The 25,813-nt window shown below is 50.8% G+C and overlaps 1 protein-coding gene across 1 annotated transcript in view; it reads right to left on the minus strand.

The window, feature by feature from the left end:
- Positions 1–24,943, minus strand: part of Klhl29 (kelch like family member 29) — a 138,644-nt gene extending 113,701 nt beyond the window's left edge. Inside the window, exon 1 of the mRNA XM_059248497.1 lies at positions 24,618–24,943. Within this exon, the coding sequence (XP_059104480.1) occupies positions 24,618–24,902 (285 nt within the window). The 5' untranslated portion in view covers positions 24,903–24,943. The remainder of the gene's footprint in view (positions 1–24,617) is intronic.
- Positions 24,944–25,813: the final 870 nt, after the last annotated feature.

Consider the following 25,813-nt stretch of genomic DNA (forward strand, 5'->3'; position numbering starts at 1 on the left):
ACCTTAGCATCTCTAAGCATTTTCCTGGGTTGATTTCTCATCTTCCTGACAGTTCTTATATTTTTAAGGTTTATTTTTATTTAAAAACTGTATGTATATGTGTGTATGTGCACATGTGAGTACAAGTACCCTCAGAGTCCAGAAGAGGGCGCTGGGTCCTCCAGAACTGGAGTTACAGGTAGCTATGAATCACTTAATGTCGGTGCTGGGGTCTGAACTTGGGTCCTTTGCAAGAGCAAATATACTTTTAACCAGACCTCACATTTTTTAAAATCATAACTGTCTCAGCTTACTTTCAAGAAAACTCTATACAAAGGCAGAGGCTCAGTTCCATTCCAGCTCTCCAGAACACAGGAGGCACTAAAGGAACACTTATGTAGGGTCTGAATGAACAAATCAACGTCCTCTTATAGATCCATCCCACCTTCCTTGAATAAAGAACACTTCCGTTTGCTGCTCACTCATGGCGCACCCTGCTAGCCTAGCTCTGGGCACGGGCCACTGAAGACATGAGGACTCAGAAGGGCACTGGGCTGCTGGAGGGCTAACAGCAGACACTACCCCTGAAGCCCAGGCCCAGAGGGACGGTTTAGCCTCTCTGTGGGTGGGGAATCTCAGCTCATGCTTGGCCACCTTCAGACCCTCTAATAGGTCTGGAGAGGAATGTGGAGCCTGGGCAACATGCCTGGAGGGTGGATGGAATTTATTGCGCCAAAGGCTTCCTGAGTTTTAAGGTCTCGAATAGCAACTCACATACTTTTGTGGGGGTAGATAGTAAAAAAAACAAAAAACAAAAAACACCCCAATTAAAACCTCCAGGAAGCAACTTGGGGAGAGCTGGATCACAAAATGCACAAAAACACATGGGCCAGAGCCTGAACAAACAGAGCAGGGAGAAGGGGCCAAGGCAACCTCGGGCCTTCTAGAGAAACCAGAGTTTAGACCACTGCACTGTAACTTCAGAATGTGAGCTTCCTCACGGGAACCAGGGCAGGTAACATGTCAGAGAAATATTGAACAGAAAAGGTGGTCGGGTTCAGGCACCCAGACAGGCCTGCAGTAGATGCTTAAGTGAGTTCCTGCTCGCGCTATAGCAGTGGTCCTCAACCTGTGGGTCGCGACCCCACATCTGAGATATCCGGAATATCAGATATTTCCATTAGCATTCCTAACAGTAGCCAAATCACAGCTATGACGTAGCAACTGAAATAATTTATGGTTGGGGGTTGCCACAACAATAACTATATATTGAAGGGTGGTCGCCGCATTAGGAAGGTTGAGAACCACTGCTCTAGGGGCTTGTGCTCTTTTAAGGGGAGGGGTTTAAATAGGGGGCCTCCCTTCAGCCGAGCTGGCTGGGCTCCCCCACAATGTTAGCCGTGTGTCTCTGCAAGCTGTCATAATTCGGCAGAGCCTAGAATGGACGCCGATAGCTGTTAACCGTACCGCGTATGCAGCCGTACCCAATAGCCTCTTTTGTCCGGTACTTCGATATCATCCGCACCCCCTTCAAAGATCGTTCAGTCCGAAATTGGGGAAAGCTCTTCAGAGAAGTATTCTGGGTAGCGGAGGAAACTTGGGCACGGTGCCACATTCAGCTAGCTCTTGGAGTTGACCCATCTCGGCTCAACTCAGAATTTCCCCTCCGAGGCAGAGTGAAAAAGCCTGCCACCCAACCCCCAAACCCCTCCAGATCCCAAACGTGCCTTCTTCTTCTTCTGCCCACCGACCCTTCTACTATGGTCAACAGGTGGCAGGAACTCTTGTCTGGGGTCCTTCGGGCCGAGGCTGCTTACCTCCGACCCCCCCCACGAAAGCCACTCTTGTCAGAGAAGTTAACCACTTTCTGTAGAGTGCAGCAGAACTGAGCTGGGCCGTGAGAGAGGGCAGGGCCCAAGATCAACTCTGGCCTCCCAAGCCACACTCTAGGGGCATCACACAGAGGCAGGCTCTTCTAGGCCCTGCAGTGCTTGGACAACCCTATTAATAGCTCCGCTACAAGCCCTGCCTTCTTGAGTTTCCATTTCACTTGTACCAGATCTGGCTGTCCCTGTAGGGACAGCTTCCTTGCAAAACAAACAGCAGAATCAATATTTCTTTCACCAGGGGAGGTGTAGGGTCTGCTGACTAGAGTCCAGGCCCGTTTTTACTTTTTCCTGGCCCGGGGGCCTGAGCCTGGGAAGGGAAAAAGACCACCAGGGCACTTCCTGCCTCAACCCAGCAATTTGATTACATTAAATTTAGCACACATTAACCACTAATCTTCAACGTGCTTCAAAGCCAGCAAGGCCAGGAAGAGACAAGGATGAGTAAGATGTAGCCTGGGTCTGAGAGCATACATGATTGTAAGCAGGAGATGGACACCAGGAGACAGGTACATAAGCCAACGTCTACGGTGTACCATGGATGTGGGCATTTAGGATGTGGCTGGAGACCTAGAGCCAGAAGTACCTGGTTGTCTAGGCACAGCCATCCCCTCCCTTTCTGCCAAACCAGAGCATTCCCAGTGAGTCGGCTTCCCTGGGGGGTGGGGGTGGGGAGTGATGTGTGTTCCACGCTGTGTATGTATGTGTTGGGAGGTGGGGCGTGGATTACAATCTCTCTCTGCCTCTGCCCTGGTCTCCACACCATCTGCCAGTGGGGCCCGGACAAGCCCTGAATACAAACCTCAGTGCATAAAAGGTCCTGGGGGAGCTGTTTAAAGATACAAATCTTGGCCGCAGCCCAGGAGACGCAGAATCAATAAACACTGGTATGTCTGAGGGTCTGCCTATGAGATGAACCCTCAGGGGCCTGGGAGTCCTTGGATCACAGGCTGAGGAGAGGCACCATCCTGGACTAGGACTTCTGGGGCAGAAGCTAAGAGAACCACTATGTCTGTGTGCAGAGAAAAACCACACAAAGGACATCAGGCTGACCCGTGGGTGTAGCACATACCTCTAAGGCCCAGATGCCCCAGAGGACGCCTGCAAGACCCCCAGTGGAGCAGAGGGGGGCCAGTAGAGGCTGGATGGTACACAGGCCTACTTCCAACTGTGCCAGGGTCTCCTTCAACAGGGGAGAGACAGGATGCTCTCTCTTAACCATTACCAACTGGTAATGTGCCTGACTAGTGTGAGGATTCATCTAGGAGGATGAGGACATTCTGCACCATAGGCCTGAGTGCAGGGGTCAGAGCACTCTTAGGGACGGTGGCCGCATTGTTAGAGGTCACTGTGATACTGACAAGCTGGATGGGCTACCACAGGATATGTAGGACAGGCATGGGGGTTGGGGGCGTGGGTTCAGAGGGCAGGTTAGGAGCCATTCTAGAAAAAGTATCCAGGAAAAACCTGCTAGAAGCCAAGTGAGAAAAGAAAAAAAAAAAAATCCTCTGTGTGTGTGTGTGTGTGTGTGTGTGTGTGTGTGTGTGTGTGTGTGTGATACAGGCTGTTCCATCCTGAGCCCCTAAAGTACCCGTCAATAGAAACCAAACCGCTTTCCCTGCCCCTGCGCGTCAGGATTCAACGGGGAGCAGTGATGAGGAGGACCACACAGACTTTCAGACCCCGGACACGGAACAGCTTAGCCGGCATGTTTTAGGATAATAAAGGAATCTAATGGAGAATGCTTCCTTCCCCCAGAGCTCCGATTAAACTCCGGAATATGGGTGACACGTAGGCTGCCGAGGACTCGGCGGCGGCGGCCGCGGTTAGAATTCCGCCAGCAAACATTCTAAAATATTCATGAAACACGGGACCAGGCCTGACTGTTAACACTGCGACCGGTTCCCTCCAACGGAGTGACAAATGGGCACCGAGCACTGTCATCTGTCCCTTTGATCTCTCTAGGTCCCACCAGGGAGCAGAGGGTGGATGGGGGTGGGGGGGCGGGGAGGCTAGCGGGGGAAGGAGAGGTCCTCCTGCTTCTGGTGGCTTCCAGGGCTCCCTCGTAAGAGAGTAAGAGAACGGGAGATTTCTTCGGACTATGGGGTTGAGTCGTGGATCCTTCCCCTCTCTCTCCGTCAGTGAGAAGAGAGAGTGGGGACCTCCCACACCGCACACTAACCTTTGTGAGCACAGCATTGTTATATACACAAATCTCTTGCCACGGCAGGGCAGAAAAAGGAAAATGTCTTAGGAAAAAAAAAAAAAAAAGCAGCAGCAAATTGGCCTTTGAGAGAGAATAGGGGAGAAAACTAGGCGAGGAGATCCCGACTGCTTGGGTGAGGCGCCTCACTGGAGTGTCTCGCCGTGCTGAGAGGGGAAGCACCATGCAAAATTGCCGCAATTTAACAGGGCAGCTAATTAAAAGGAGCGACATGAAAGGCCTTTTCCTTTCTAGTCTGAGTTCTACATCTTTCTGTGCGGAGAATCAAAAGTATGACAACATGGGGGGGGGTGTGATAAAGAGTTATGTCCCCCCCCCCCCAACAATGAGATGTGGCAGCACAAGCCACCAAATGGGTGGTCTGGTAGCCTTCCGGTGTTGGTGGCTTTAGAGGCGGGGGTCACAGGGAGGAATGAGACACAGCAGTACCTACCGGAGCATGAAGAGTGGGGTCTAGGCTAAATGGAGTACCATGTGCTAAGAGAGAGATGTTTCTTGTGGCCAAGGGGCTGCAGGATACCGAGAAGAGCAGATACCCCAAGCACAGGATACTATCCCCCCCTCCCCACCCCGCATCACATTGGCTAAGTGACTGTTTCCTGAGGTCATCCCATGATCTGTTGTGTGTGTGGGTGTTTATGCATGTGTATGTGGAATGTGTGTGTAGAGGCTGGAAGTCAACCGTTGTGGGGTTTTCTCAGAACAGGCTGTTTTTCGAGACAGGTTCTGAGGTTGGCCAATTAGACTAGGCTAGCCAGCCAGGTAGCCCCAGGGTAGCCTTGTCTCTATCACTGGTAGTTCAGGCAGATGAATCACCATGAATTCTGGGGTTCAAACTCAGGTCCTCATGCTTGTGGGGTAACCACTTTTTCCACTGAGCGGTCCCCCAAGACCGCATTATGTGTTTTGACAGCCGAAAATCTTTGGAATGAGGTAGGGGCTGGAGAACAGCTGCACCCTGGATATAGAATTTCCTTTTGTGGGGGAGGGAGGATAAAGGTCTTTGGGAACCTAGACAGCAGTAATGGTGACCTAGTCTCCTGAAAGTTCTAAACATGCTGAATTAGATACTTTCATTTTATGTGGAGTTTAGCATAATCGAAAACACACCCAAGGTTTTCTGAGGTCACTGTCCATGCCTGAGTTCTACTTAACAGTGTATTCGAGAGCTCCCCCAGCAATTCCCAAGCCTGGGTGGTGTGTGTGTGTGTGTGTGTGTGTGTGTGTGTGTGTGTGTGTGTGTGTGTGTGTGTTTGTTCCTAGAAAGGTCAGTTGTCCCCATCCTGTCCCACACAGTCAGCCTTGGCTGGCCAAAAGGTTGAAGAAGCCTATGGGGTCACACGGCAGCCACCACCTCCAAAGGCCACCAGGCATATCCTCCTGAGCTCTACTTGGTCTAATTTTAAACTCTTTCCCATGGCAAAGCCACTCCTGCTCCTCAGAGGGGGATGCAATTGCTTAGAAGTTCATTTCTGGGAGGGTGGCTGGTGGCTTGGCATTGTCTTCTTCCTGTTACCCCTGGAAGCCTCCCAAAGCCCCCACCCCTGCTCCCAGTTATATATCGGCCCCTCCCCTTGGTGAGCAAGGTCCCTAACCCCAAAAATCGGGGCAGGCTGGCAGGGGTGGGGGGAGGGGTGGGGAGCAGGGGAGGAGAAAGAGAGGGGTGTGATAGATAGCTTTGGCAGAGACGGAGCCCAGACCCTTCCCTTGGGTTCGAACGGAGCCATCCCCCTGGCCTTGGACCCCTTTGGGCCGCCCCCTTCCTGTGGCTGTGCAAATGTTTAGCTTCACCTCCATGCAGCCAACAGCCAGCAGCCGCCAGTCCATCTGTTAACACGCTGGCCAGACCGGGGCCTGGTGGCATCGAAGTGACCCAGAAGTAGGTCTAATCCTCTCTTCTAAATGTGCTTAATACCATTGATAATCTTGTCACATAAATCTCCGGGTTGGTGGTGAGCTGCGGCTATCACCACCACACTCCAAGAATCTTTCAGGAAGGGATTCTGCCTCCTGCCATCTATCTCCTTTCTTATACCCATCTCAGCTGCCATGTTGCCGAGCGCTTGGGAGAACCGCCCTGACCTTTCCGGGCTCACCTCCCAGAGCAGCTGCTTGCTTGCCCATTAGGCCAACTAAGCCCGGTTATTCCCTCATTCCTGAGCTTTGCCGGGGGCCTGCTAGGCATCTGTGGCACTGTGGACTCCTCTCGTGGCTCTGTCTTTTGTGGAGTCTGGTACCATGGTTAATTCCATTGTTTCAAAGGCTGGGAGTAACTTTTTTGGTGATGGTGGTATTGGGGTGTGTGTGTGTGTGTGTGTGTGTGTGTGTGTGCATGCAGGGGCACATATATGTGTAAGTATGTGTGTATAGATCAGAGTATAACCTCAGATATTTTTCCTCAAGCATTGTCTACCTTGATTTTTTGAGGCAGGGTATCATTGGCTTGGAACTTGTCAGGTAGGTGAGGGTAGCTGGTCACTGAGCCCCATGGATTTATTCTTCCTGGTTCTCATCTCCAGTGCCAGGATCACAGGTATGTGCCACCATATCGTCTTTTTCTTTTTTCTTTTTCCTCTTTTTTTCTTAATGTGGGTTCTGGGGACCTAATTCAGGTTCACATCCTTGCAAAGCAAACACTTTACTAACTGAACCATTCCCCCAGTCTACTTTCTAGACAAAACACTGTTCCTCTCTCACGTTCCCTGTCCTCTAACCCTAGTGAGTCCTCATGGTACATCAAAAGCTTGGCTTCAGTCTGGCCAGTTTGGAGTGACCAATGTCATTAAAGACTTGGACCGAGCTCACTGTCCATATCTCCCTCCAAAGACACTAATGTTATAACATCACTTCCAAGACTTAAATTATTAGTGTGAACACTAGGTAACAACAATGCTCTCTAAATGCAGGCCACTCCACAACCAGGGTGCCTGCGCTCTAACCCCCAGTGGGCAAACCCAGGTGTGTGTGTGTGTGTGTGTGTGTGTGTGTGTGTGTGTGTGTGTGTGATGCCTTTAGGGCATAATGCACAGCTGTGCTGGCCAGCCTTCAGTGACTAGAGAACAAATACCCTGTGCGCAGCAATAATGCCTGCCCTACTATGGCACTGGGTTCAGCAACAGCTGGGTAAACAAGTGAACTGTAGTCTAATTCCATGCCCAGACTCCAGGAGCACTGGGCAAAGACAGACCACAGATGCTAGAAGCCGACCGGAGTCTGCGTGGCATCCCATATCTTCTGCAATAGGCCCTGAAGGCCTGGCTGACATTTGGGTCCAGTTTCCTCTAGGCAGGTGTGTGGGCATGCCAAGGCTTTCTGCACCACAGAGGACCCATCCTGGATCATGGAAAGGCTTCCTCTGGTAGCTGGGCAGTGAGCAGCTGGAAAGATCCCACTCAGGGACAAATTGTAATGGAAGGAGTGTCACGTCCACAGACTCACCACATTTCTTTTTTCCTTTTCATTCCAGTGTGACAGAGGGGCACAGATGGTAGCAAAGAGAATTTTATTGTGAATGACCACAGTGAAAGAGAGGAGAGTGGCCAGCGTTTGGAGGTTTGGCTTGACCTGTGTGGTGTTTTGATTTCAAGAACTTCCTTGGTGGCTCTTCCAATTTGACTGGACATCAGAGACTATCCATGTCCATTTTCTTTCTCTGACACAGCAAGAAATCCCACCGAGGGCTTGCTGTAAATGGAGGCCACGTGGAAGTCTCACCCCCCACTCCCTGCTCTGTTCCCTTTAGCAGACTCTGGATACAGAGGTGACGCACGAGCCCTTGGCATTTCCTGAGGGACGCTGCTGTGGGTAGTGAGGGGTATCTGCTAGTGGTGCAGTTTTCTGTTTTAATTGCCCTTTGGAAGGCTGCCAAATTGGAGTCCATATGTTCGAGGAAGCAGGCACACAGTCTGTAGGAAGCCAGTGAAAACATTCCACGTGGAGGGAAAGGTTGAAGGTGTTTCATTTCCACACAGCGGTGGGCAGGCCTGCGGGTCATCTGCTCTGGGCTTGAACTCACAGCCCCCTGCTCAGGAGCCCCGCTTGGGCACGATCATCTCCTAAGGCTGCAGTAATGAAGGACCACAGACTGGGTCCCTCAAAAAGCAGAGCTCTGTTCTCTTATGGTTCTGGGGGGGGGGGGCAGAAGCCCAAAGTCTAGGAGTTGGCTAGGCTAGATTCCTTCCCAGAACTCCAGAGAAGAATCTTTCCTGCCCTTGGCTTTTGTACCTCTGTTACTTCCTGGACTCTAGTCTCTGCCTCTGGCTTCACACGGCATTCTTCCCTCAGCTACTACGCCACCAACCCACTTGTACTTTCTTACAAAGCCTAGCCTTGCATCAGGACCGATCCAGTTAAAGGGGATACCCTCACCTTAATTAGACCTGTCAAAGCACCACCTTTATAGCAGAAATATCTGAAGGTGACCTTTTGACAGGTGATGAGCAGAGCTGAGGACAGTGAGGAGGAGAGCCACTCTGGTTTTCACAGCTAAGAGGAAGATGGGCCTGACCCCTGAGCCAGGTGAGCAGGGGTGGGGTGGGGGTGCCCCGAGGTCATAGCTAAAGAACCCAGGTGGATGGGTATTGAGAGGGCACTGTTTAATCTACTACAATGTAGCAGGTTACCACATGGAGAGTATTTTAACACCCACACTCTGATTTGTCATGCATTTGAGTATTACAAAGAGGAGTCAAATTTCTTTGGAATGGGTCCATCCTAAAATACAGCTCTGTTCTCCGAGTGGGACCGGACGCTGGAAAACCTCAGCACACCCCTCAGCACACTCATGGGTGAGACAAAGGGCAGGTGTAACAGGGAGTGTAGAGCTCCCTCCACGCATTCAGAGAAGGTCCCCAGTGGTGAAAAACCACCCAGGCCGCTGGCAAAGCTGTTACCAGTCCACCAAACCTCTCACCCCATTCCCTTGAGCTACTGGGACTTTGGGCCCTCTCACCTACTCCTAGCTGAGTGTTGGGGCTTAGAAATGTTAAATAACAATAATAATAATAACGCATCTGAGTGTGACGCTTTAATAGCCCATCTATCATTTTCCTACTTTATTTCGGAGACTTTAAGAACGGTGCCCTTCCTGCACAAAACATCAGGGTGCATTTATATTAAAAAATGAAACTAATTAAAATGTTTGAAAACCATAAACCACCCCACCATAAAACAGCAGCAGCCCTATTTTTCCAGTCTAAAAAGATTTTTCTTCCTCATTTTGTGGTCTGCTCGGATGAGCAAACTCCTGGAGTGGGAAGGCTGGAAGAAGAGAGGGAAGCAGAGCTGCTCCCGTGCGAGGCCTCTGGTGAATGCTGGCACCAAGGAACAGCTCCATGCTTTGTTGGTACCACAGGGGTGTGTGTGTGTGTGTGTGTGTGTGTGTGTGTGTGTGTGTCCACTGTATGAAGTGTCTCTATGCTACAAGTGAGGTCATTCTCTAACATGGAAGTTGGCTTCATACAAGTCCCACCCAAACAGGCCAGCTGTGAGCACCTGCTAAGTGAGGTAACTATGAAGGCTAGCTGAAAACGTGAAGGAAGAAGGATCCAAGATGGTGGGAGGGAAGACAGGCTGAGCTGGGAGATGAAGACCAGGATGAAGACCAGCCAGAAACGAAGAAGGATGAAAGCCGGGCCAGGTACAAGAGATAGCTGATGCTGTCCCGAGAACCTGAGAAAAGTCACCAGGTCATTGAGGTTAATGTGGATGGCTTCCATGTTCTCAGATGCCAGTCTGTTATTTAAAAGGAATGTATCCACAAGGTAAGATCTGTGTTTCATTTACGGTCACTACCATCACCAGCACATATTGTCTACTTACCATTGGCCCAGCAACAGGCTAGACTTTCTGCCTGGCGTTTCTTAAACATCTTGAGAGGTAGTGTTTTTGCTGTTCTCAGTTTAGAGACAAGCAAGATGAAGCCACAGGATGATGCAGTAACTAACCAATGGCGGGTCCCCCAGGCTTCCTGACCCAACAATCTATGTCCTCCATGGCACTGCCTCACATCTTTCTTTTAGACACACACCTGCTCCAGATGACTTGTGCAAGAGCTGGTGTGCGCAGCTGATGTGTGTGTGTGTGTGTGTGTATGTGTATGTGTGTGTGCATATGCACAAGCGCGTGTGCAGGCAGAGGTAAGAGACAAGGCAGTACAAATCTATTCATTGGGATATAAAAGGCTGATGAAAGCCAAGAAGGAAGCCGGGAGACTCTCTGTCCCTTTGGTGAGATACAGTGGGGGCCTGAACTATGTGGCGGGGGAGGAACTAAATGGATGATGGAATGCAGAGATAGTGGAAGGGGGCCTTTTGAGAGTTGATGGACAGGAAGTGAGGACAGTAAGGGAGAGGGAAGAGTCCAAGTGAGATGCCTCCTGAATTATACAGCCAGCTGGGTGGTGGGCCTGGCCCCTGAGCCAGGCACATAGTGGGAAACCTAGGGTGAGATGCAGAGCTTGGTTCTCGGCGTTTGATATTGGAGGCCTCAGGTAAACACCAGGGAAAAGAATCAGAAACTAGAGGAATGGGCTTTGAGGGGATGAGTCTGAGTTCCAACCTCATTTCCCACATTTTATAAGCTACGACACTGAGCAAGTTCCCAGGCTTTCTGAGACTCAGTTTCCCAGTGTTAATGGGGCATTTACCACAGAGAATTGAAGATCTCAGATAAAATGGGTAAAGCTCTTGACCACAGTACCTGGCTCCGAAAATGGTTTTAAATAACAAGATAGAAGAAAACAACCACAGACAACTATAATCACAACCACTAACACAGAACATGGGTCGGAAGCCGGGACTCCCGAGGATGCGGGTTCTGGATTTGAGATGAGAGAGAGAAGGGATGACCTCTCATTTCATGGAAGTATAGCAATTGCTTTGCAAAATGCCTTAGCTTGGGATTCCTTTAATCATGGAGGTGTTATGTGCCTTTCAATACAAATCTGACTTGTCTGTAGGCAACTGGTCGCTCCCACCATGATGTCACAGAGAGAACAAGAGGCAGAAACGAGACCACCACCCAGGAAAGGCTGAACGCGATTTCAGAAGTGCACAGCTATTTTTTTTTTTTTAAGCAAGGCGAGTGGATTTCCATGACTACACCTTCTTCCCACAATTCAATGTGATCATTCAACACATATTTCCTGAGCACATAGCAGGCAAGTACGAGGCACGAGCAATTCAAAAACCCAGGGAGACAAGGTCTTTTGTCTCAAGGACCTACATTCTGGAGGGAGACAGATGAGCAGAGAGGAGAAGGTCACACAGTGAAGGCCATGGTCAAAATAACAGACGACAGTCTACATCTTAGACATCATTGTCGGAGCTTTAAATTATTTAAGCACCCCCGCAGCAACTCCGTGAAATCGACAGTACCGCGATTTCATTTTACAGAAGAGGAAACCAAGCCGGCGAGGGAGCAAATCAACAGGCTGCAGCCACACAGCGAGGATGCAGAGGGAGCGAGGATTCAGACTGGGGTCACCTGACTGGTCTGGGCTGCTACCCCATCACTGTGCAGACAGAGCTGTGCTAATTACTTACACAACTGGTGTGCAATTGGCATCCCCACTGGGACTGGCTAATGTGATGGGCTAACCAACTGATCCTTTCATGGTGTGTGTGTGTGTGTGTGTGTGTGTGTGTGTGTGTGTGTGTATGGAAACTTGTTGGGACCTGACTGCCTTGCAGGCATCGGCCACCTCCTACGTCTCCTTTTGTAGCCCGCAGGCATGCCATCAGACAGGAGTCAAAGGGGAAACTAAAATACACAACACGACAAGGTGGAAACATGCCATTTACCGAGGCCCCGCTGTTTCAGAGTGGACCCAGGTGTATCTCTTCAGCTCTTGGAGCCCTGGGATGGGAATATCAGACACAGAGTATTCTGAACAGCCAATGCCAAAGACTGTGGTGGGCATATACCTGGAACTCCCTCCACTATTCCCCTCTCAGCTTGTCCACGCGACACCTCTGCTCCAAACCAAGCTCTTGGATTGGCTAGTGAAAGATGGAGCCTGGCCCCATCCAAGGGGAGCTATGCTGATCTTTTACGGAGCCACGTGGTGACATCACGGCCTGAGCTGAAGTTGAGGATCCCGGTGGAGCATCCTGAGACATTCCAGGCTGCTATGCAGGCAGAGCCCGTGGGATCCAGCACACAGAGGACAGGTGGCCTAGCCCTCAGGCTGGGATGGCAGGGCTGAGGAGTGCACCTGAAAACGGGTGTTAGCCAGCCAGAGCCCATCCGCCAGGGATGCTGATGCTGGTGTATGATTGATGGCTGGCTTTGCTGGAGCTCCTCTTTGTCACTCAGGGGGCCAGAGGTGGGCACGCGGTGGGAAGGCAGCTGTTGACTCCGGGGATGGTCTCAGAGCCCACCTCGTTGCCAAACTGGGAAGCTAATGTTGTTCCGGGGATGGGAGACAAGGGACGTGGAGTATCTGGACTTCCCAAGATTTGGCAGGAGAAACACACAGGGTTTAGTGTTCGGTGTGGCAGTTACTAATTTCTGCCGGGAGGAAGCAAACGTTCATTTTGCAGGGCCTGCAGACCTGCCAGGTGCACACCTTCCCTGTGGTCCTGTCAGACCAACAGGCTCCATCAGCCTGGTGGGGGAAACTGCTGGGGCCTCAAAAATGGATCATCCCAAATTTCGAGCACCACTTTTCTTCCTCAATTATTTACAAAGGAACACAGTTGCGCTGTAATGGAGTCTAATTCATGATGCGTTTTAATGCTTTTTATAATACAATATTCTCAACATTCTCCCCTAATCTTAGCAGATGACAAGTTGCCACTATTGAATTCCCATTAATATGAATTACGGGCACAATATATTTTGCCCAATATAATTTCCTCAGCCTAATATTTTGAGGGAATGGAAATCACACCCTCAGCATATTTCTGATGGAGGAGGTGATGGCGGGGACGGAAGTTGGTTCCTTTGCCAGGGTGGATGTTAGAGAGGTGTGCTGGGTAGAAGGCAAGAGTCCAGCATCCTGCAGAGTGAATCAACCTTTCCTCTCCCATTGCTTTCTTCTCAGAGTCAGACGCATCATCACGACTGGGGAAGATCCCACCCTAGGCGGAGAAGTCCCACATCTCTCGACCTCAGACGCAGGACTCAGATGTGGGGGGTCTTAGGGCCAGGTCCACAGCTAGGTGGGCCCTTGACGGCCACGTAACCCGGGGTATCAGGCGAGTTCTCAGTGATTCTGTGAGAACAATTCCGACACTGACCTCCTACAGCTGTGAGGACACAGTGTTAAGAGGGAAACCAAGAACTGCGGCTAGTTCACAGCAAACACTCAGTGCACGCCCACCAGGGACAGGGAAGATAACGTCGGGCCAACCCATAGGCACATCTGGGGTCTTGGCTGCTTGGCTGACACTCTTAATTACCTCCTGAGACGGCTTGTAAGAGCTTGGGGTCAACACGCTCACTGCCGGGGAGCCTCACGCACAGTACAGCGGAGGCTCTTGGTGGTGCTAGCGGTACTGACCCCCCGAACATAGTCCATCAATGACATCGGCACTCTCCCGATCATTCCTGCTTCGGGGCCCGATTTCCTACTGTGCGTGGGAGCCAAGGGCCTCTTGAGCAGCTGTGGTTGGGGAAGAGAAGATGGGGGAGCTGAGAACTTTTCTCCTCTGGCCCATGACCTACTGAGTCAGGGAGTTTCCTTGGGGGAGGATATCAATCTCACAATTGCCCGGGAAGCTTCCTCAGGGCTGGGCCATGTAGCCCGCTCCTCAGGAGAACTTCTAGCTAGCTCATGATGGAACCAAGCTACCAAAACATCTAGTCATCTAGCCCTGAATGACATCTTAGAGCCAAATATATATTTAGAGAAACACACACACACATACACACACGAGCTGGGCATCCTGTACCTGATCAAGCGTCTATGATGCTGCATGTGAGGTGCATATAAGGAAAAGGTGTAGCCTGATCAGACAAGCTGAAGGGAACCACAGCTCGTATTCAGGAGGTGTGGGGCTGGACCACAGAATCTCATCCATATTTTGGTCCTTTCATGCAGCCTTATTTCAGATCACCGAATAACAAAACTGCTAGGATGAGCTTGAAGCTGGGCCTGTAGGTGATGTCTCTAGCCTTGGAGGAAGATTGCTAACCAATCTTTATTCATTTAGTTGCTCATCCAGCATTTTCCTGTGCGGTGCATTGGGCTCAGTCTCAGCTCCAGGGCAAGGCTGCCCAGGGGTGTGTCTGCTCTCTTGGGTGATTGTGGGCAAGAAACATAGTTTGTCTCCTCTCTCAAGTGACGGCAGTGACAATTCTTAGAGGAGTGGGGACTAAAGGAGATGGTGTTGGCAGAGTACTAGAGGTGCTTGGAACAAAGCAATGTTTTCACGAGCGCTTTAATAAGACCGGGTCACGTAAAAAGCTGCGCTGGAGGCGGGGAAGGGGGTAGAGAACTTGCTCTGCAGAAGTGAAGGCCCGAGTTTGGGATCCCCAGAACGCATGGAAAGCTGGACACCATAGCAACAGGCCTGTAACCTTAGCACTCTCCTGTGGTGAGACGGCACAGTCCCTGGATGCTCGCAGGCCAGATAGCCTGGTACACTGAGAACAACAGGAGACCCTGGCTTAAGGTGGAAGGTAAGGACTGACACCCCAAATTGTCCTCTGACCTCTATATGGCATGTATGCACCCATATGCACACAGGAATGTGCATTTACACACACACACACACACACACACACACACACATATATAGATAGATAGAGATGAGAGAGAAACAGCTGCAGTGAACTGTGAGCAAGTAGGAAAACCATCTGAAGAAAATGTAAATGTTTAAGGAAAAGGTTGTAATGCTTTGGGAGAGATGGAGGACCTAAGGAAAAGAGATGCTTCAAAGGTATAAAATCCCTATTGCCAACATCACCTCACCATTTGACTGTGGGTACCAACACTGGGCCAAGAAGCTCACCGTGTGGTCCTGCCTTCTTTATCCTCATCATGGGCAGCCCCAGAAACTATTCTCTGTTGGGTAAATGACTGCTCCACCACAGTCTTTTGATTAACAGAGAGGTAAAGATATAAAAAGCATTCATCTCCAATGGTAGAGGCATATGAATGAATAAATGCACATATAAGTTCATTAAGTTCATTCATTCTGTTCTCAACCAGGTATTGAGAACCTTTCTATGCTGAGCCTCACTTGGAGGAGCTTATGTTTAGCAAGGAGACAAATGAATATGGATTATATAGATATTCTAACAGGGCCATAGCAGTACTGTTATGGGAATGAGAGAAATCATAGCAATTTTCTTCACTATGGATGTGGTCACACTTAGGCTGGCAGTTCTTGGGAAGAATAGAAAATCTGGGCAGACAAGTAAAGGAATTAAGATTCTAGGAAGAAGTGGTATTATGTGTAAAGTCCCTGGGGATGTAGAATGAAAGTAGAATTGTAGTCTGGCGTGCGTGCGTGCGTGCGTGCGTGCGTGCGTGTATGTGTGTGTTTTGTGAGTTGGGAGATTGTCCTCAGACAGCCGATTCCCCCTAAGAAAACAGCAGCAAAACCATGTTATGGCGCTGGCATCATGGGAAGCATCTGGAAGCAAATTTCCTGTATGTAGCAGTAAGTACTCATGGGTGGATGACAGGGAGCGAGGACTCACAGCAGCTACTGAAGCTGTTTTAGTGGTCCTTGTTTTAGGTGAAGTCTAGGAGATGGAGGGATGCGCTGCAGGCTGTTCCTCATGAGTTGCCCTTCCCACAGAGGTGGTTTTCCCTCATTTATTTCTTAACCTTTGTACACGAGAGTCTCTGAGGCTGCACCGTGGCTCTAGTGTCAGGTTTCTGGAATGTTCCTGCTGCTTTCCATTCCTGTGTGTTGGCTCCATCCTCAGGCTCACAGTATGATGGCAGCTGCATGTCAAGGTATCACATCCAGAAATGACATGATCCAGAGGAAAGAGTATTTTTTCTTGGGACTCTTCCTTAGAGGCAAGAAAAGCTCTCCCAGAAGCCCTCAGGCTAAACTGGCCAGAACTGGGTCACATGACCCTTGCAGAACTCAATAAATGGGCAGGAACACTATAGGACCACATACCTACTTCAGAATCATTGCAATCCCAGCTGTGACTGGGATCTGTTGACCTCAGACCCCGGCATTAGATGCTGAACCAGAAAGAAGAGTTCCATTAAAAAGGCGGATGGAGAGAGAACAGATGCTGAGCAGATGCCATAGACAAAGACCAGGCCTTTTCAGGCCTGGAATATTTCCTAGCTGCCTGTCACCATTCTACCCCTAGGTCCCATCTCTTCCACCTGCCAGAGGGCCACTTCTGACCTGAAGCCAGGATTCTTTAAGCAGTAGGTCAAGAACGGCGATCACGCTCTGCGCTAGTCTGTTCTCTAGTCAGGGGAACCTCGTTTAGATGCTTTTCCAGACTACATAGACATCAGTGTCACATGTGGCCCAGGGCTAGACACACTGGGAGCACTGGTTATACCCTCTTGTTCAAGACGTTCCCCTTCAATATGGAAGGCATTGTGGCCTATCTTTCACAGGCAATGGTAAACACGGCCAACCTGTGCCCTCCTCCCCAGGACTAAAAACGACAAGAGTAGGAGGGGGTGATTGAGTAACCCAACACTTGGAGCCTCAGGAGCAGGTGTGGGCGGACAACAGGGGCAGCTTCCCAGAGGTGGGCGGCAGCTAGCAGCTAATAGTTCGAGTCAGGGTGGAGGGGCAGACTGGCTTCTGCCTCCTACACAGGCATCTAGCTCCAGCCCCGGCTCCATGGCTTCCTCCTCATGGTGCCACGGGGTACGTAGTATTCATCTACTTTCTCCAGGAAGCAGAGCAGGGCTGTGCGGCACATCCTGATGCCCCACCCACATGCTTTGACTGGTTCTCAGGGCTCCTTATTGACCAGAGGAAAATGAAGCTCTGGCCCATGCAGTCCAGAGCGGTGAATTCACAACGCAAATCAACACGCCATGTTTCCTTCACTGAAATGGAGGGGACTCTGGGGGGGCCGGGGGGAGTAGAAAAGCCACTGAGGTGTCAGGAGCCACCCTGGTATGTTCCCCTGGGTTATTTTTGGCCCTGCAGACAGCTCCCTGTAACAAAGGGGCTGGGCTTCTGAAAGTTCATTTGTGACTTGGCTGTTTAGATTTTGCAACATAGTTTCCCTATGAAAAAACTCAATGTGACAAATGGTGATGAGCCTTCCAAGCTCGTTCTCCAAAGCCTATTTAACCCATAATGTAGCTAAAACACTGTCCTCGTGCAGTGAGGAAAAAAAATGTTTAATTGCAACATGAGTAATGAAATGAAACAGAAAACTGTTATAACAACTGTATAAGCAGCAGATTTGCATTGATCTTGAAGGATGCTGTTCCCAGAATCCTTCTGGAAGGAGGGGCCCTTCGGAGGGTTTGGGTGGGGACTATGTCAGGTTTATTCTATTAGGGGAAAGAGGCATCAGACTGTCTGAATCCGGGGCTGCCGAACATTTGTGTCACGCTGTTGGCTCTCTTTCCTGATTTCACTCCCCTCCCAAAGCCTTCCCCAAAGAATGTTACCCTAATGTGGGTTTTCATGGGGACAAGCCCGTGAAGGGCATCTCCCTGGGAGTGGTTTTTATTTTAATTTAAAACCAGCAGGCCAGGAATGGCAGTGCATGCCTGTAATTCACAGAACGTGGGTGGCTGGGGTAGGAGAATAGGAGAACTATCGTGAGCTTGAGGACAGTCTGAACCACGCAGTGAAATTCAGGCTAGCCTGGGTTTCAGAGGAGGCCTTATCTCAAAACAAAACAAAACAAACAAACAAACAAAAAAACCAACCAAAACAAAAACCAACCAAACAGAAAACAACAATCCCAAATTGGTACGTTAGCATCTATCTTTGGGCATGTCCTGGTGACAGTAGTGCCCTTGTCTCTCTAACTCTGGGGGTAGTGACAGGGTCAAATACAGCCTTCAGAATAAAGGGCAAAGTCTCGGCCCAGCTATAGGCTCTTGAGGTAAATGTACATTTGAGGTCTGGTCCCCTAGGAGCCAAGGGGCCAGCCTGCTTAGCAGAATAGTTCTGTGGGTCTGCAACCTCTCCGGGATTGTTCTGTGTACACAGGATGTAACGTTGGAATGTCTACATTGCGAGTATCTCAACCTGATACCCTGTCTGAGGATGGGTGGATAGAGTAGTAGGTGGATCCTGTGCTTTCGGCCTGGGGCATACAAGCTTTAACTAGCAGCCGGAGGACAGATAACCATGCCTAAATAAACGCACTGGGGACCTGCGGGTTATTTCGTGAAAAGTGATCACAAGTCTACTCATCCGTGCATGATGCCTGCCTCTAGCGATGTGGTGTTTCAGTATCTCTCCCTCTCTCCTGGAATCTGGCTTGGGGATGCCACTTGCCTTGACCTACGACAATGATGATGATGATGACTGGGCGTTAGCTTCATGCTAAGGTGAGGAGAAAAGCACCTGCTCACCGGCCCTGTCTCCTTGCTGCTTTTGAAACCCCAAACCACCATGTGAATGAGGCTGAGCCAGCCAGCCGGAAGTCATGCCGAGAACTGAGGTCCCTGGCCTGAGTGTCCACTAGCCACAGATGTGGGGACTGAGATAACCTCCTCCGCATTGTCCAACTTGTATACCCTGCTGACTCCGGCCCATGGCGTCTTCCTGTGTCTTTACTTTGTAATTCCTCACTGCCTTTTGTCTTGGCTTACGGTTTATCTCTTAGAAATGTGCGAAAACACACATTCTTCTCCCTCTTTAGTCAAAAACTGAAGTTCAGACCACTCAGGTTTGCCCCCCCCCCCCCAAAAAAAAGGCAGCCTTGAAATGGCTGTTTTGGAGAGGTGGCATTTCTCATTTCTACACACACCTTGTGACTGACAGATGGGTTTTAAGTCGATGAAGATACAATCCACACTGTAATCGTGACTTAAGGTGCAGGCGAAAGCCATTAGCTCAGTACTAACATGCGCAAGCTGTCTCCCAACGCTTTATCTGACCTGATAATTTATCACAAGGGAAATCAAGAATACTTGTTGGTGGATCAAGCCACGGCCTTCGGGCTGAAAATCACCCACCGTCGGGAAATGTGCAACGGAAAGGGTTGGCGTCACTTCCAAGCACATCACTCCGCAGCCTTGATGTCTAACACAAGTACAAGAGACAGGAGAGCTGAGAAAGCTTCATCATCATCAGTCACAGATCCCAGAACCACAGGATAGCAGGGGGTTGCACATTAGGCTTGATGGTTGTTCCCAAGATGCCCACGGGGACCCCAGGTCATCCTCCTAAGAGGAGCATTCCCTGGGAAGCTGAGGTGCACCTCTGGGCAGATACATTCTTTATGATGAGTAGTTTCCAGCCTCCAGTGCTCATAAATGTCACCCCCCCAGGTGCTGGGTACTCTGAGCACCAATTTCCCAGCCCCTCTAAGCTTTCCTTGGGCTTCTAACACAGGCTCCGCTGCTGCTGCTTAGCCAGATTTATGTTCAAAGGCTGAGCTCCAAGGGGTGATGGGAAGGTCTCAGACTGAACGCCCCTGACCACAAGGAAAAAGAGGCCTCCCACATTTATTTTGCAGGCGTCTGTGAGGATCCTCCAGTCTATTCTTTTCAGTAACAGAATTGCATTTTATGAAGCTGTCCCCTTTCTGTTTCATCTGTCAAGCAGGTTTGCTGAGAATAATTTAAATTTCATGCAGCAGCAACTGCGGGGCATTGGTGCCTCCTTTCCGTTCTCACAAACAGGCCTGGCATGGAGCCATGCTTTCGCCTCAGCCGTGATTTCCCCCCCAGTGCCCAGACAGCCAGTGGGAGGAGGAATGTGGTGACGGCCCAGTTCCTCAGTTTCACCTCCTACCGTGTCAGAGGGGGACAGGAAAGTTCCGTGAACCTCCGAGCAGCAACCAGCAGGCTGATTTCCCCCAGAGGAAGAGCTTCACAGATGGACCCAGTTGCTAATTGTGTGTGTGTGTGTGTGTGTGTGTGTGTGTGTGTGTGTGTGTGTGTGTAAGTTGTGAGTATACATGCACGTGTGTGCAGAAACATGAGGAGATCAGAGGTTGACATCAGAGGTCAGAGGCTGGCATAGGAGGTCTGAGGTTAACATCAGGGGTCTTCCTCAACCATACCTCATCTTAGGTTTTGGGACAGATTTTTCTCACTGGACCTGGAGCTCGCTGATTTGGCTAGACTGGCTGGTCAGTAAGCCCCAGGGATCCACCTGTCCTTGTCCACCTAGCACTGGGATTAGAGGCATGTGCTGCCATGCCTGTCTTTTTATATGGCTGCTGGGGACCCAAACTCAGGACCACAGTAGGCGTTTTATCCACTGAACCGTCTTCCCAGCCTTAAAATGAACTTGGATGGGATGGTTACTCAGTGGCACATATTCTCTTAGCGTTTTCTGCACATATTAATTTACATAATCCTTACGTTAAACATACTATTATCATTTCCATTTTGTAGACACAGAAACCAAAGCCTTGCTTGCCAATGGCAGGATTCAGTTCCAGGCTGTCTGATCCAGAAGCTCCCAGCAGCTGCACAGTGAGAGTCCACGAACCCTCTGCCTTACATTTTCCCTTCTATGACATGAGAAGCAAACCTGTCCATTTTTCTGGCCTGAAATCCAGAGTTTACGGTCCCTAGGTGGACCAGTGATGGCAAAAGCTGCTGTCACCCTCTTGCCATCATGGTTTCCATGGTGAATGGATGCTGCTAACTAAGCAGCCTGGGATGGAGAGAACCGGCCCGGGCTGGTTCCGTCTTGGGAAGTAGTTAGGTTTTCTCCGAGCGTCACTGTTCCGAGCTGCAAAAATGGGGCTGGGTGGGTGGTCTCCAAGAAAGCTTGCCGTGGGCTCTGGCAAGTCATATTCTGGAGGTTGGAGAGCAATGGCTGTGTGTTGGGGAGTGGGAAGGTATAGCCTTCTATACCCTCCTGGTATCTCAACCTCCCAGGAGTCCATGCTTACCCAACTGGCCTTTCATCAAAACACACAGGAATTCTTTGGGCCGTGGATAACTGAAGACACAGAAAAATCAAATCGGGCCTGGAGGCGGCCATGACAAAAACAATTGCCATCATCTCGCTACCCCGGTCTCTGGGAGCATGAACGCCTTCCCAGACAATAGCCCATACCCTCAGTCCTGGCAGAGCCAGGGCCGACCCTAGCACTGGAACTTTGGCATGGAGAGTGGGCAGGGATGCCCTGAGTACCAGAGCATGGGATGTTCAACCTGTTGTCCTGACAACAAAGGGATGTCCCCAAAGGCCTGAGAGCTGCCCCTTGTCTTGGAATCAATATGCTTGGGTCCCTAGAGGTGGTCCTTCTGACCACACCATCACGCCTTCCTTTCCTCGCCTGCTGAGATGGTGGGGTCTATATTTTCCTTTAAGGAAAGAGCCTCCTGGGCCGATGAAAAGCTTTCAGATCCCCTGCCTTGGTCATTCAGCTTGAGTTTGGATCCCAGAAGCCACCCTCTTCCATCACCTCTTCCCTCTCTCCTCCCCTCCTAGCTCCGGTCTTCCTTCCAAGTCATCTTGAATCCCAACCACTCAAACAGTTCCCCACCTGCTCAGGGCTCCAGCTTTGGTGCTCCCTCTGGAGAACTCCCTCTCTCCCCCCCCACCCCCGGGTGATGGTAGAAGGGAACCCATCTCCTCACAGTAGGACAGTCTTGTTCTTCCAGGGTCAATGCCTACTGACAGCAGTGAAGGGGTGACCTCATTGCTTAGCAGATGAACCGCCAGCCAGTGCCTGTTCTGTTTCAAGCACTTTACATGGAATTCCATACATGCAATCTTCATGGTAAATCTAGTCATCAGGGACTACCACCCAATCCTAGAACTGAGGTCCACAGGGCCAGACGTTTTGTTCAGTATCACTCAGCCAGAGGGTGATTGGAATTAAAATTTAGACAGTCTTCAAAGCCTAGCTTTATCTACTCCATTGAATCACCTCTACCAATAACGTCAACAGGGGAGATACTGGCTCATCTTGCCGCACATTCATTTATACACGGACCCACGATTTCCCCAATAGCTAGAGCCAGCTCTTCAGTGGCTGCTTGGTAAAGACCTGGTTGATCAGGGAAACTGCTGATCGATACCTGAATTTGGCCTGGGTGTCCACTGATGGGATCTGGGCATGGGGGTAGACACACAGGCTGGAGGACAGACATCTGGGCCAGCAGCAGCAAGTCCAGAGTGACAGGAGGCACCATTGCCTACATCAGCGGTCCTCAACCTTCCTAATGCATGGTCTTCTAATATAGTTCCTCATGGACCATCAACCATGAAATTATTTCTGTTGCTACTTCATAACTGTAATTTTTCTACGGTTACGAATCGTAATGAAAGCATCTGATATGCAGGAGATCTGATATGCGACCCCCTGTGAAAGGGTCAGGGGTCGTGGCCCACAGGTTGAGAACAGCTGGCCTACATCTAAAGACCAGTGCCCTCGATCGAAACCACCCTGGGCAGCTAGCTACCTGTCTTGCTACTCTCCCATCCTGTCCCTGCATACAGTTCTCTAGCAATCCAGAGAACTCAGACCCTAGCCAGATCCAAAGCAAACCCTGCAGGCATGGAACTGGGCTGAGATGCTGGAACCATAGAGATGGCACCTTGTCTCTGTGCTGCCACAGGCCATGACGCTGACCTCCCTAGCAGGCCTGAACGTTTGCCCTTTCTCCCACTCTGGGTTGGCTATTGGCTCAGTCCTTGTTCCAGCTGTTGTTTTCTGTCTGCGGCTTGTTCTTTCCGCCCATGTGGTTGTGGTTTGGGGTCTGGCTTAGGGAGGAGGGCTAGTGAATACCGAGCTATTTTGGAGCCAATCAGGTGCCATGTGTCCAGGGCAGGGGCGGGGCAGCCCTTCAGAGAGCCATGGGCACTGCCTTTCACCTGGCAGAACCCTAAGTGACATACCCAGGAGCACTCAACACTGGCTCTAGGGCACTTATCCTGAAGGGATGGAAGCCATCAAGTGTTGTCCGTGGGTCCAGCTTCTCTTGCACCTGGAGCCCTGGCTGCCGGCTCCAGAGGCCACCGTTCTCCAGATGGTGAACAGCTGGCCTCGAAGACTGCCTGCCAGATGTGGCCAGCAGGGCTGGCAGCAGGCTATCCTGGGCAGAGGTCACCAATTCAGAGTGGCCAGGGCCTGGTGCCCAGGACAGGAATGTGTTTGGCTGGCCTTGGGGGAAGTGTGCCCAAATAATCTTCCATCTCTGCTCCTCTCTGGTATTACTTCCCTCCCTGCCTTGGTGGGGTGGTGTTTTCATAACAGGAAAATAAAATCAATAAGACACTGCAGCAAGATGTCAGCATGCTGCAAGCTGCCCTCCAATAGCTCCATTGTCTCGGGTCTCCGCCGGGCTCAGCAGTGCCGTTATTAATGGGAAGCAGGGCTGAAAGGGAGTTTTGAAAATCGTAGAGACAAAGGCACAGAGCACCCGGAGAGCATCGTCCACCACCACAGCTACCTCACAATGGCCAGCCTGGGGGCTTCCCGCCTTTAATTTCTCCTGCAACCTTTATGAAAGCAGGAAAAGAAAAGCGTGCGCGCGCGCGCGCGCACACACACATGCAGCACACACATACACACCCCCACACAGGCACACACGCAGGCCCCGAGAGGGCTCCTGGGAAGGGATTCTGAATGGCTGGCAGAGGCAAAGACGGCCTGCGGAGCCTCTGCTTGGCCAGGGGGGATGATGGGATGAATGTGTTCCTTGCCTTGGCCACCAGCCATCCCTCTGAGGCTCGGTCTGCCTGAAGGGCTCTGCACAGCATGCAAGAAGGGGCTTCAGAGCCCCTCCGTTCATCCCAAAGCCAGTTAAGAGCCTTGGCGACATTAATTTCCACATTCCGTTTTATACACACTGGCTTTTGCCATCATTCCTGAGGTTTCTGGAACCGCCTCTTGCAAAAAAAAAAAAAAAAAAAAAAAAGGCAGAGTGATCAGGAGCTAATATCTTGCAGTCAACTGCTGGTAGGAGTTCTGAGTCCTTACAGTAACTACTATAACTAGTATGTCTGGGGACCCTCAGCAATCAGGCAGGCATGTGTACACACTGACCTTACAGGATTGTTGTGAGGCTCATAGGGACTATAGACATGAGAATAACCTCCCGTGGTGATGAATCTGTAATGGGCTCTTCACCCTGGGTGCCTAGTACAGCTGCAAAACCCCGGCCACTGATGACCCCCAGGGGGACTTATTTGTGCTTAGTTCCCCTATTTAGGGAAATACTTGGCAATACTCTTATATCACTCATTCGGTGGCGTTCAATCAGCGCGTGTGTGGCGTCCGCACCCGCTGGTCTTCCGACAAGTTAGTTACATATAGAGACAGTCTGGCAAACGAGGCCATTTTAACCTTCAGAAACAGCTGCAATGCACTCCCCACGGAGGCCGTGACTCTGGTGACATGGACCAGGGAGGAAGGCCTCTGTGCCGGCCTGGGCTTGGGTGGTTGCCTGGCTCCTCCCCAGGAAGGATCCCAGGTCTTACCTTGGTGGTGACTGCGGAGGCCGAGCTAGCCACAAGACTGGTGATGGCTTCATTACTGCCTGTCGTGCAGGGAGCAGGAGCGGTGGCAGGTGTGGGCAGCCGGGAGGGCACCACGGGCAGTGGTAGGAGGCCCGGGCGCGCACTGAGACTGCTGGCTGTGCCTCCACCAGCACCGGAGGTGACGCTGCAGACGCTGGTGGCCCCGTGGGTCCCATTGACACTCCACTCGCGGCGGTCCCAGCCTACGCGGTAATCTCTTTCGAAGCGGCTATGGTGCCTGGACATCTCGGTGGGCCGTGGCAGCTTCTCACAGGGAACCAGAGCCCGGACCTGTCAGCACAGAACACAGGAGGGTGGTTGAAGCGAAGAGTTAGCTCTGCCTGGCCACCGGGAGGCGGCCAGCAGCAGCAGCAGCAGCAGCAGCAGCAGCAGCAGCAGCAGCAGTGTGTGTTCAGCCCCTGCTCTGGGTTCACCAACTGATTTTCAAATATTAGCCGGTCTCAGAGTTTCAGCAAGTTGGTAAATCCTCGATCATTTGTCAGCCCCGCTCCTCAGACGCTGAAGAATTGATCGCTCAGGAGCACACGGCAGAATGTAATGAGCAGGATTTGAACCTGGTTACCGTCAAGTCGTAAAAATTTAGTTCTGCCTCGTCACTGTGCCCTGAACAACATGAAGTGCACATCTTAATTACGGCAGGGGCAGCATTGCCTCCTATCCCCACTGTGATAGAAGACCTCTGACCGCACACTCTCCAAGCACAGGTCACATGACCCCCATGTGTACTCTCTTTAGAGTGGTCACAGCCTTGACTGAAAAATCTCATTTGTTCCGTATAGTCCCTGTGAGGTGGCAATGCACGGTCGGTCCCCAATTTACAGACGAGGAGACTCACAGAGAACAAGCGATTTCCCCTCGATGGCAGGGGACTAAGAGGTGAAAAAGGTCACTGTGTCTCCGAAAGATGTTAGCTTCTAGGGGTCAAGTCCTCCCTCAAAATCCCAACCCTACAATTCAGTGCTACACTTCTGGGACCTGGGTACTCTGGCCTCCACTCCCTGCATCTCCCACGCGGCTTCCTGAGTATATGAACAGAAGGCCTTTCAGGGTTGTCATGGAGACTAGACGCACCATGGTATGGGAAGGGCCCTCTGAGTCATCAAGGACTGTATTTTGCTCAGCATCAATATGATAGT

This window comes from Peromyscus eremicus, chromosome 22 (assembly GCF_949786415.1).
Source record: "Peromyscus eremicus chromosome 22, PerEre_H2_v1, whole genome shotgun sequence".
In the NCBI taxonomy this organism is placed as follows: Eukaryota; Metazoa; Chordata; class Mammalia; order Rodentia; family Cricetidae; genus Peromyscus; species Peromyscus eremicus.